At 30.0% G+C, this 12,672-nt stretch overlaps 1 protein-coding gene across 2 annotated transcripts; it reads left to right on the forward strand.

Moving 5' to 3' along the window:
• Window positions 1-188: 188 nt before the first annotated feature.
• Window positions 189-10,360, forward strand: LOC111037347 (LARGE xylosyl- and glucuronyltransferase 1-like). 2 transcript variants are annotated; one of them, XM_022319873.1, is made up of 15 exons: window positions 189-751; window positions 815-936; window positions 3,972-4,167; window positions 4,235-4,452; window positions 4,553-4,751; window positions 4,824-5,038; window positions 5,223-5,308; window positions 5,609-5,858; window positions 6,909-7,067; window positions 8,006-8,186; window positions 8,298-8,422; window positions 8,509-8,664; window positions 8,767-8,946; window positions 9,618-9,841; window positions 9,961-10,360. In XM_022319873.1, exons 3-15 carry the CDS (start codon window positions 4,113-4,115, stop codon window positions 10,040-10,042), a joined length of 2,130 nt encoding a protein of 709 aa, XP_022175565.1. In that variant the 5' UTR covers window positions 189-751; window positions 815-936; window positions 3,972-4,112; the 3' UTR covers window positions 10,043-10,360. The 2 variants fall into 2 exon arrangements, with proteins under 2 accessions (XP_022175565.1, XP_022175564.1); XM_022319872.1 differs by having other exon boundaries at window positions 189-469; window positions 600-936.
• Window positions 10,361-12,672: the final 2,312 nt, after the last annotated feature.

A 12,672-nucleotide genomic window follows, 5' to 3' on the forward strand; every position in this document is an offset into this window, starting at 1 on the left:
GGCAGCCTGGTGCCCAAATTCGATTTGACCGTCGTCGCGCACTAGATGGCAGCACGCGACGGACGAATAACATAATATTATTACGCACACACATATATAAATACATAATATTATCATATACATATTATGTATATATCGACCGGTCGACCGACAAACCTCGTCGGCACTCGGCGGCGTCCGTCCCCTTCGACCAGAAATCGTGGGCGGCGCGTCCAATGCTGTGCGATTTTCGTCGAAAAAATCGCATCTACCCCGGTGCGTTCGCCGCCGTTTTTGGGCCAAAAGCCGTGTCGTGGCGGAAACCGTGGACTTTCGCGAAAAAAACCACCAAACATCCGTCACGTCCATCGGTTATTATCGATTTTACGAACAGGTGTGTTGCCCGCGCGGCTAACGGCCACGCTCCGCCGCAGTGGGCATGACTGTCAACCGCCGTGGTGTACTCGATATTCCCCGGCATTTCCTGCAGGTATTTGCCGCACTACACGTTCAGTTTTGTGCGACCGAGGTCTCGATTTGAATAAACGCGTGGCTTATCCAATATTGTTTTTAATTCCTATACGTCCGAGTACGCAATTCATATGGTATTATTATTACAGGCACCGCTTCTACTAGCTGTATCGCATTGTATTGTACGCGATCGTCAAGTGTCAACACCGCCGTGCATTAATTCATTTATTTTGATTGTAATATAAAATAATAACGCGTGTGCCTGTGCCAACTGGCCCATTATAAAAATACCTACATGCAGGTACATATACCTATATATTGTACAGGAAAAGGAAGGATTTTGATATTATTATTCATAATATAGAGTATTTTACGGCACGATATCGATTACAAGCAGTGTAGTCGAGCGTAAAAGCTCTGCAGGACGATCCCGTAAATGTTGCAAGTGCCTGATATCGTTGGCGATCAACAAACTTCGTATAAGCGGTGAGTTATGAGTACATTTTATAAAAACAAATTCAAAAATAGCCAATAGGTATTGATTGTTTTTTAACGTTTATGTTAAAGGGAATAGGGGATTATAAATAATATTTGTACACGTTTCGTGACTATTCATCATATATACATACATGCAGATTACCCAGTAAATATTTTGTTATTTAGTTCTTTTATAATTCACACGCGTGTCAATGTGTCATATTTGGAGCCTACGAATCTCAATTCATAATAATAATTAATATACCTAGGTACATAGGTATAGTATTTTATCTAAATCGAAAGTTTAGTTTTTTCTTATAACCTATCGTGCTCTGAAAGTTTGAACAAATTTTTTTTTGAGACAATAACTTAGATTTAGGACTTATGTATCTAGCTTCTGCTGTATTCTACAGGAACATACCTTCTACCTACCTAACAATTTGGCGGTTTTTTTAATACCCAGTGTTGCCACAGTTATATTAAGAAACTATAGGTAGGTACTAGGTACTAGGTACCAATATATTATAATAAATATTAAAATGTATGGGGTATATTATTATAAAAATATCAATTAATAAAAGTAAATATTTAACAACAACTTATCATTATTTGGATGAATCTAATTTAAATAATCGGAAACTAAAATAATTTACTGTTTATAATTCAATGTTTCGAAATACTGAACATTTAATGTTAATTAATAATTTAAAACATCCCACTAAAAAAATATATAGACGGGTAGGATCGAGAATAGGATACAAATATAGGTACTGCTTGAACAATCGTTTCGCTTGACTAACCTCAGCTGTGAAACTGCGTTAGTGTTTTGTACCTTATACGTTTGTAATGTACCTAGTAAATAAAACATATTGTATTTGTATAAACTAGAGGGGCTTGGGAGTGCCATATCACCAGTGACGTGCTCTGGGGGAGGCTAGGGGTTATATTCTTCCATTTTTTTTTGCTGACCTTCCGAAAACAACTTATTCGTTATTTTAAAGCTGTTCTAGAGTCATTAATTTTTATAATAAATTATATAATTATAAGCTAGAAACGATTTTGGAGGGTTCCTTATTTGTGTTTTTTGGTGTTACCACGACAATTTATTTAAATGTATTATTAGTTATTACTTATTACATATTCCACCCCCCCCCCCCCCATTGAAAATACCTGGGCACGCCACTGCAAAGCATCCACTCGTTTAGTTTTAGCACCCCAACTGCCTATTGTTCCAAAATATTAAAATTAAGAAAAAATTTTCCCACTCAAATATTATTAAAATTGATCACTATTTTTAATTTTAACGGTTAAAACAAAAATAGCACCTATTACTTTTATTAGTTGCTATTACTTAACGAAAATCTATAATGCTAATTAAATTAAATGATTTTAGGGGTTGTATCTTGTACGAGATATATTATAATAATAAGAACTACAAATAACAATATTGTATTTTATTAAGAGTAAAAAATATTGTGTTTTTAGGTACCTAGCTTTATATTACTATCTAAATATTAATCGGTGGCAAATCATTAGTGAATATCAAAATATGCATTTTCTTGTAATAATATAGTACTGTAGCCGTTTTTTTATTACTTTAATAATGAGTAATACCTAATAGAGAAGATATTTTATGTACATTATGATTCATACATTGCGTGTTATTTTAAACTTTTACTTAGTCATCATATTATAATTTATTTTGCGCACTAAATAAGTCACAATTTGTATTGATTTTTAAAAAATATTTTCATTATACACAGAACTAACATGTTATATAGTACAATAAAAAATCGCAACTTTAAATACCTTATACGTTTTTATATAAAATGGTTATAGGAAATTTAAATATATAAGGATCTTTAAGTGCACTTGATTTATTTATTATTCATGAAAATTTTGGTGATTTTGATGAATTTTGTCAAAATTTGAACTTTAAATGCTTCCAAAAAAATTCTTTTCTATACATCTTTAATATTTTTAACTTCTATATTATAACAACTTATGAGGAACTTGAATTAAATGTTCAAGGTTTTTGACTTAGCAAACAATAATATCTTACTGTCTACAGAAAAAGCTATTATAAAATTTGTTGAAAATACCAGGTATCTATGGTTATTCGTTTTTGAATCACAACAAAATAAGAAAATCGTTAATTTACTAGTAAATATCCTATAAATTTGAACTTCAGACGCACATAAAAATGTGACTTCGGCAAATTTTTTTTTTAAAAGGTAGAAAACATATTATAGATTCATTTTGTAATTAATTTTCAAATCTTAAATTTATAAATTCAACCATGCATGAAAAATAGTTGTACAAACATTTATTTTGTTAATTTTTTAGAAAAAATCAATTTGTCAAAAACTGTTTTCGTGCAAAATTTCACATTTTTCCTTATTTTTTTGTTGTTTTTCCTGTCGCTTTTGAAAATTACTTGGTATTTTTTCTTTTGACCTCAGAGTACCCTTGCCTATCAGTAAATTTTGCAGATGAAGTAGAAAATTGAAGCATTTTTACTGCTATAAAACTACAAAAGGTCGTGATGACAGACACACCAAAAAAATATAATTATTCAATCGATCAGCTCAGAAACTATAAAAAATGTAGTCTTTCAAAAAAGTTCAAAATTATAATTGTTTAAAGATATTTTGTAATGATTTAAAATTAAGTAAAAATATTTTTCATTTTTTTTTCACTTATACTATACTAAGGATGGCGAACCTTTTTGTACCAGCTTGTCAAATAAAAATTTTTGGTTGGATTTTGTTTTCCCTGCGTGTCAACTAGTTCGATAGTCCTTCAATTTTTTTTCAAAAACTTTAATATTATCAAACTTTTACACATTCGTGTGTATCACTAAAATAGTGTGCGCGTGTCACTCTGTGACACGCGTGTCATAGGTTCACCACCCCTGTACTATATGGTATATATATATATAATAAAATCATTTTGTATATGATAAATGTTTATGGACTACCTACCAATAATAAAAATCCCTTATTTTACCACAAAAATAATTTATAATTTGAAAAAAATTACAGATTAATTACAGCAACATAAATACAATAAACATTTAGTATTAATTGTCTATTGTGGCTATCGCAATAGCTCGACGAAGGGGACGCAATGGCTTGTGTGCCCTTGGTACCACCCTGGTTAGACACTGGCTGACTAGTTTTTTGATGGGATCATTATTCGCATCGTTAATCATATACTATGCTGTATTAAACCAAAGAGGTAAAAACCGAATTCAACACTATTATTATTACCATTATCATTATTAAAACTCGCAATATATTTTTAGTTCCAGCCTTAACTTACGTGGAAAGTGGCAACTATGAAGTTCGAGAACATGAATCAACGTCAGAAGCCATGGAAAAAGAGCTGAGATTGTTAAGAAGGCAACTTAGTATGACACAAAATCATTTATTAGCTGCAATGAAAACGTCACTGTTTCCGGTTTCGCCAACTGATTCACCACAGATATTACCGGAGACTTCAGCTCCCTGCTCCTCTCAAAAAGTATGTAATTAATATTAACTCACGATTTTAGCTTGATTAACAATATTGTTATCGTTTGTTAACAATTTAGCCATTTATTAAAATTTGAAATACATTTCAGATTGCAGACACGATAGATAAATGCGAAGTGATTGAAGTCGGAATCGTGTGTGCTGGTTATAATTCTACGCGTTCAGTAGTAACACTAATTAAATCAATACTATTTTATCGTAAAAACCCACTAAGATTTCATTTCGTCGTAGATGTTATATCAAGAAAAATTTTAAAAACTTTGTTTGATACATGGAAAATACCTCAATGTACGTTTATTTACTATCACCAAAAATATTACTCAAATATTTATTAAATTCTAACATAATATTGCTTTTTAGTGGAAATAGAGTTTTATCCAGCTGAAAAAATAGTATCCGATGTCTCTTGGATAAACAATAAGCATTATTCTGGAGTCTATGGTTTGATGAAATTATGCTTAACTCAAGTATTTCCAGACACGTTGAAGCAGGTCCTAGTTTTGGATACAGATATTACTTTCGCAACAGATATAGCTCAGTTGTGGTCTATGTTAAAAAGCTTTAAAAAAGGACAAGTAAGTACTTATTTTATTATACGAACAATTATGACGATGTCACATAACTGCGTTGATTTTAAATGTACAGTATCTGTATATAGACTATAATAATACTAAACAATTATTAAAACTGATTATAAAATAAAAATGTTTGCATAAAACACAATTACCTATAAAAACTATTTTTAAAATTATCTTTTAGGCGTTGGGATTGGTCGAGAATCAAAGCGATTGGTATCTTGGCAAGCTGTGGAAAAAACATAAGCCATGGCCTGCGCTCGGCCGAGGGTAAGCTATATTATTAAATGTGAACAATCAAACTATATAATATCTTTTACATATTAAACTATATCAAGGGCGCTTGGCGGAGGGCCCTCATCCCCCCCCCCCCGATATTTTAGTAAATATTGATTGTTTTATTAGTTGTAAAAAAATAATATGTACTGCATTATCAGAGACTTTTGACTTCACCCCCACCCCTGGTTTATATTAATGAGGGTGCCCTTGAGAACTGAACTATAACATAATATACTAAATAATAATAATATGTAAAATAACAAAATAACATAAACGCTGACTCGTTTATAGTTACAACACGGGTGTGATATTGATGGACTTACGAAAATTACGTTTAATTGGATGGAACGGATTATGGAGATCGGTGGCAGTAAAAACTTTGGTGACACATTACTGGACCAGTTTGGCTGATCAAGATATTTTTAACACAATTATCAAAGAACAACCGGAACTCTTGTACCCCATGCCATGCCAATGGAATGTCCAACTCAGCGACAATACTAGGAGTGAACTGTGTTACGCCGAAGTTATCGAGTTAAAGGTTTGTTTCTTGTTGGCTCATAAATTTTAACAATATACTCGTATACACGGAGTAACGAACAACAAAATTAACAATTTGTTTTTTCTTAAGATAAACTTGTAGACTGATTCATGTGAAATCTAGCGAATATTTATTGTGGTTTAAGTATAAGCATTCGGCACTAATAAAAGGCAGAACAACAATATTAATATCAAATTATACATTTTTTTTATGAATAATCCTTAATTTTTCTTGATTAAATTATTCATTGCAATTTAATGTAGGTACTCACTGTATAAAATATTATATGTATATCTTTATTTTCTAGTTCGTAATGTATTCCAGTAGTTAGCTTAAGATTTTAGACATGGTATTACAATTGCCTCGGCAGTTGGCCGTTTAATAATAAATAACAATATTCATAAGACCAGATTATGGGTACCTACATAAGGGCCACATGGCGTCATGGCACCTTGGCCATTAGTTCTATAAGCCTGTCAGTGCGTATCTTATATCGTACAGGCTACAAAGCAGTGGTTCTCAATCTTTTTAGGATCACGACCAAAATTTATTTCCGAAAATTTATATGGTCCCGCGTGGTTTGTTTACAAAATTAAAGATTTTTTAATCAGTTAACGGCGTACCGAAACTACTATCGTAATAATTACGAAATACACGAAGAATTATTATACATTATCATTTTGAAACTCGTCGATAATTTTCGGGATTTATAAATTATAATACCTACTGAATACTTTTATAATTTAAGTTTTAACCGTTTCAAAAATCAAACATTTCTTTGAATCTATGATAATTCAAAAAGCTCGTGACCCACCAATAATAATTGAATCACGACCCACTGTTTGAGAAACTCTGCTATGGATAGTAAATATATCCTAATATCTGTACATCATATTTCTTTAAATAGGTAATGCTTTTTATGGCCCAAAGCAGTCATTGAGCCTCATATAGTCTATAAAATATTATAAAAACTATACAGTTGATTATCGGATAACATAATACATGTTTTTTTTATCTACTAGGTACTAAATGAATATTTTTACATTTCAGATAATTCATTGGAACTCACCGAAAAAGCTTAAAGTAAAAAACAAACATGTTGAATTTTTTCGAAATTTATATCTTACATTCTTGGAGTACGATGGAAATTTGCTGCAGAGAGAATTATTTGGTTGTAATTATTCATCTACTACTCAAGATGTACCGGAAGTAAGTAGATTTTTTCGAAACTTCAAAATTCTAAGTAAATAAAAACTATAAAGCTTATAGACTGATCTGAAAATAATAAAAGTACATAACGAATGACAATAATAATATACTGTGATACATGACAATGATACGAACTAATAATTATTTATCTATATGGTAAATACTAAATGGGCGTTTATCAATATCTCATTTAGTCGCAAGTCACGTGATAGAAAATCATTATAACTCATATAAGTACATATATAGCATATAGGTGCTAAAATTAATGTTACCACCGTATAGGGTAGTGTCGGTAGTGATTGAAAATAACTAAATTATATGCTTATATTTTAGAAATCCGTAGATTTTCCGAGATAAACATTATTACGTACTGAAAGTTATATAACTTAAAAACTACTTGTACAAATTTTGATTTCTACTCTTAAAATTTCTCAGAAAAATAACTTGCTGAATAACTTACAATTGAAAAATAAGGGGTTCACATTTGAAAAAAAAACATAAGTTGGCAGTATCTCTACGGCCAGGCACTTTTTATGTGGTACAAATAATCTCAAGAATTTAAAAATATTGTCTTTAAGAACCTCTATTTAAAAATTTCGAAAATCAGATTTTAAACAACTGTATTATTGAAGAAAAAGGTGAGTGGCCATGCTTGGTGAATCATTCTGTATATTAATGTTAAGCCATATGTTATAGACAATACAACTTCGTTGAGTATATAATATATATTATATATTAAAATATATTAAAAGTGTAAGTCTATATTATTTTATAACATAAATTTATTAGCGTTTATTATTAGTTGAGTCATTGTGATTATTATTATTGACTACATAATTTATAGCTGCGTTTTTAGCAATTAATAATTATACTCTTATTGGGCATATCATCTTGTAGAATTTTCTAAAATTGATAATTATAACTACATTTTTGTTTAGATCAGTGAAGATGATCTCTGTTACGAGTTCAGAAGAGCAGGCATGGCTAGTCTAAGGACTCACTTATATTTTTTGGATTTTGAATATCAGTCATCACCAGACGAATGCGACATTACACTGGTCGCTCAGCTATCGATGGATAGACTCCAAATGGTTGAAATGTTATGCGAGTATTGGGATGGTAATATTTTTTTTTTTACGATTTTACAAAATATACCTATAATTATCTGTATTACTTATGTATAAACATTATAAACGTGTAAAAATTGATTTTATATTTTTATTTCTCCAGGTCCAATAAGTTTAAGTCTCTATATGTCCGATGCCGAGGCTCAACAGTTTTTAAGCTACGCTCAAAATTCCGAAGTGCTAAGGAATCGTAAAAATATTGGATACCACGTAGTTTATAAAGAAGGGGTAATATATTTACCTGAAATAATATAAAATATATGTACTTCATAGTTTATAACAAACTAAAACATATTTATGTATATTTCTTAAAGGACTTTTACCCTATAAATTTATTGCGGAATGTTGCTTTGGAAAATGTCGTAACACCGTATGTATTCTTATCTGACATCGATTTCTTGCCAATGAGCGGCCTATACTCGTATTTGAAAAAGTATATTTTTATAATGAACATCAAGTCTTCCGATAAAGTAATTTCTTTGTGCAATCGAATTATCTAATTATTTATTATTGACTCTATATATAGGTACACACATGGGCGACCGATTAAATTGATTATAACTATTTTATAGGCGTTAGTCGTACCTGCCTTTGAAACACAAAGATATAGAACTGCATTTCCTCAAACAAAAGCAGATATACTGAGAATGTTGGACGACGGAGCTTTATTCTCATTTAGATATCATGTGTGGCCAAAAGGGCACGCGGCAACAAATTACGCCAAATGGAAGGGATCTACTGTTCCGTACAAAGTAAGCAATTGTATAGTAAATAAAGTATTTTACAGCGTCTAAAACAGTAGTTTTCAGAAAAAATTTTAACACCACTAATGTACTTTTCACAATAATATTCAGCCATGTACAACGTTTTCTTCATCACACAATTTTTTTTTGGTCTTTATTTAATTTTTTTACACCAAATTAAATAAACAAGATTTTACTTTATTAACTATTATATACATATATATTAATAATATTTATTAATTTATATTTTATTTTATTTTATTTTTATTAAGTATAATTAATAATTATTATAAAAAAAACTTTCAAAAGATCATCGCTGCACAACTACGGCACATCGGCTGAAAACCCCTGGTTTAAAATATAGGAAGAGCAATTATTTCTTCAAATCAAAATTTACCTATAAGACATTAAGGCTACAAATATTCGAAGTCTCTCCTGCAGTCTACACTGGGAGGTTTTGTCATTCCATGGATAGTAAAATGGCAAATAATAATTCATGTCTTTTGTTTTTCTCTTTTCCATACAACAAATTCACTTTTTGTCAATTCTTACTTGTGAAAGATATTGCAGTAAAAAATTAATTAAAATTTAAAAAAATACTTATGCGCATAGATTTTATGCGTTTCAAATCTAAAGCGTTACATGTATTCCTCTTAAGCTCTAATTAATAATTTATATAGGTATCATGGGAACCAGATTATGAACCCTATGTAGTGGTACGCAGTGATGTTCCAAAATATGATACCAGATTTGTCGGTTTCGGCTGGAACAAAGTGTCACATATCATGGAACTTGAGGCTCGAGGGTACACTTTTATTGTTCTTCCAAATGCGTTTATAATTCACATGCCTCACGCTCCAAGTTTCGACATTGCCAAATTTAGAGGGTCTTCTCAATATAGAAGGTTAGTATTTACTTTTTAACCTCAACCTCGATATAAATCAAAGTTTATAGTTGCGCTAAAACTACGATGAAACCGAAATTCATAATTTGTCTTATTTATTTGTTACCTGCCCTTTATAGATGTTTGAAAATTCTAAAGAATGAGTTCATTGAAGACTTACGCATAAAATATTCAAAACGATTGAATCACACCGACAGTTAAATTAAAATTAAATTTTTTTAACAAAATAATATGCATGTCTATAATTGTGGCCGTTATCTTTTTAGACCAAAATATCGTTTGTATTAATTTATAAAGTCGTTGTTTTTTTTTCGTCCGAAATACGCGTTGATTTCTAGCTCAATAGATTATAATTATGATTAATAGTACCTATATTAATTATTTATTTATTTTTAAATATTTGTAATTTTTATAATACGTTATTGTATCTTATTGTTGTGTAAAATGTTCCTGTTTTGTTTTTAAAATAATTTTAATATAATAGATATTTATAAAATATGTCTGGATCAAAATATATTAAGTGTTATTTTTTTCCTTTATGAACATGAAACGAGTTTTTTTTTATTAATATAAGGTGGTTAGTTTTTCGTTTACGGGCAAACGCCTGGATACATAGAAGTCTATGATATAGTCCCTTGCTAGTGGTGTGCAGGTGTGTTTTATCTGTAAGGTATAAGCGCCCAGAGGACAGTTGTTTTCGTTTTCGGGATGTCCCAGCTGTGAGTTGCATCTGGCACGAGCCAAGCAGCTGCATATCGCGTTTACCTATAATTTTAAAAATATCAGCAGCTTGCAATCGCTTTATAATAGTTAATTTAAGACTTGTTTCGAAATTCGAGAAGACTTTATCATGCGATTTTATATTAAATAGATACATTTTGGACAAATATTACACACAATTTGACATATTATATTGTACTTTTTTAGTGTGTCTGTCCATATATTAGCAATCTGTTGGTGCCGTATAAATTAATATTAATGTATATTTTTTAATCAGGAAAAAAATCGCATTTTAAAAATAAATATTAGTAGCAGTTTTTCTTTATATCATGTTTCGTTTGACTATATAGGTTGTGTACATTAATATTTCATGGAATTAAAATTTAAAAAAAAGTCAACTAGCCACTGCGTATATAGCGTAGTAGTGATGCCTGTCCATCCTCACACCTGAAATGTTAACGCGTATCGATACACATCTAGTTGTATGACTGTATGAGGTCACGAGACAAGTGACATGGTGTCATGCTATATGCACATCCTGGAATAACCGTTTTACATGCATCGTCGGTCATAAATAATACACAAATGCATCATAAATGTTTTTACGATTTAATAACTGAAATATAAAAAAATATTGAACTAACGCGGACTTGGCAAAAACATAATTTGAAGTGATGGTTTTAAAAAATTTGAAAAATAGAACAATTAATATAATGTAAACATATATTATAACTGCAGATACACAATTAGCAAACTCTTCGGTATTGTGAATTCACGTTCAATAAAAAAACTGTAAGCCATATATATTATAATTATGACTCATAAAAAAATTAATAATTATATTTAACTATGGTATTACTTATTTTTAAATAGTATGTTCGAAAAAAATTACACTTAACCGCATTAAATTTTGATCATCAATTTGACACAAAAAAAAAACACATTCAAATTATATAATGATTGTTTAACGCAATGATCGCCAAATATATGTATTGATATTTTAATAATAATTATTATACTGTACGTGTTTATTTTATTAATAATAACCCGCACATTTTATTTTGTAGTCGAAAACGATGTTAAATACGAGTTGGTTAAAGAATAATATATTTCTTTTATAATTTATGTCATTTATGATTGAACTATAAGTTTATTGAGAAACAAATTAATAAGCAAATCTGTTTTGCATTATTTGTCATGAGTTATGTATATTTTTTTAGAATTCAAAAAGTTTGGGGCTCCGTAGAATTTTCTTAGTAACGTAAGAGCTTCACGAACAAAAAGTTCAAACACCTCTGTTATACAGCATATTTCTTATATATAATAGGAAACTTTTGAAAAACTTAATTTGAGGGTGTGGTAGGCGAAGCTCCCTTCATTTTCATGTACGTGATTCAATGCCTTTCCTTTACCTTAAACAATTCCTAAATACGTCGCCAGACCTAACTTAAAATAAATACAATTAAGATCATAATTTTGTTCTAATAATTCATAAATGGTATATACCCACCAGCCACCGGAGCCACCGATAATAAAGAAAGGAATACAGAACTTATATAATGATGTAAAATATAAACGTAAGTCTAATTATTTAATACGAACCTAATAATACTCTATCGGTTAAATGACTGAAAGAAGTTTTACTTCATCCGAGAATAAACACAGTGCACATTTTGACTGTAGTAATTCGGGTAGTTTTCTTTTATTTCTTGAAGAACATATTACGATGATGGTATACCTATATCTATGGATAAGTTCAAAACATTAAGTACACTGTTCACATCGGTTTATAAGTTGAATAATTTTTGTATGTTTTTATTTTAGTTGTGAATGATTTTGTTTGTTTTAGTAGTATAATATGATATGACATTATAAGTACTAAAATGTGATTTAGGTAGGTGCTAAGGTGCCAATTAAATATTAATATGTTATACGCAGATAATCAGATTAAAAAAATGTAACAATATTTGAATTTTTTTAGTTGTATATCTGAAAGAATAAAATTTACTTTTTAAATTTAAAAATTAAAAAGTTTTTAGAATCTATAGTCAAAAACGATAATTATATCATTTAAAAATGCATTTAGCAACAAATAAAGTCGTGAGCCGATA

This window comes from Myzus persicae, unplaced genomic scaffold (genome assembly GCF_001856785.1).
Source record: "Myzus persicae strain clone G006 unplaced genomic scaffold, MPER_G0061.0, whole genome shotgun sequence".
Classification (NCBI taxonomy): Eukaryota; Metazoa; Arthropoda; class Insecta; order Hemiptera; family Aphididae; genus Myzus; species Myzus persicae.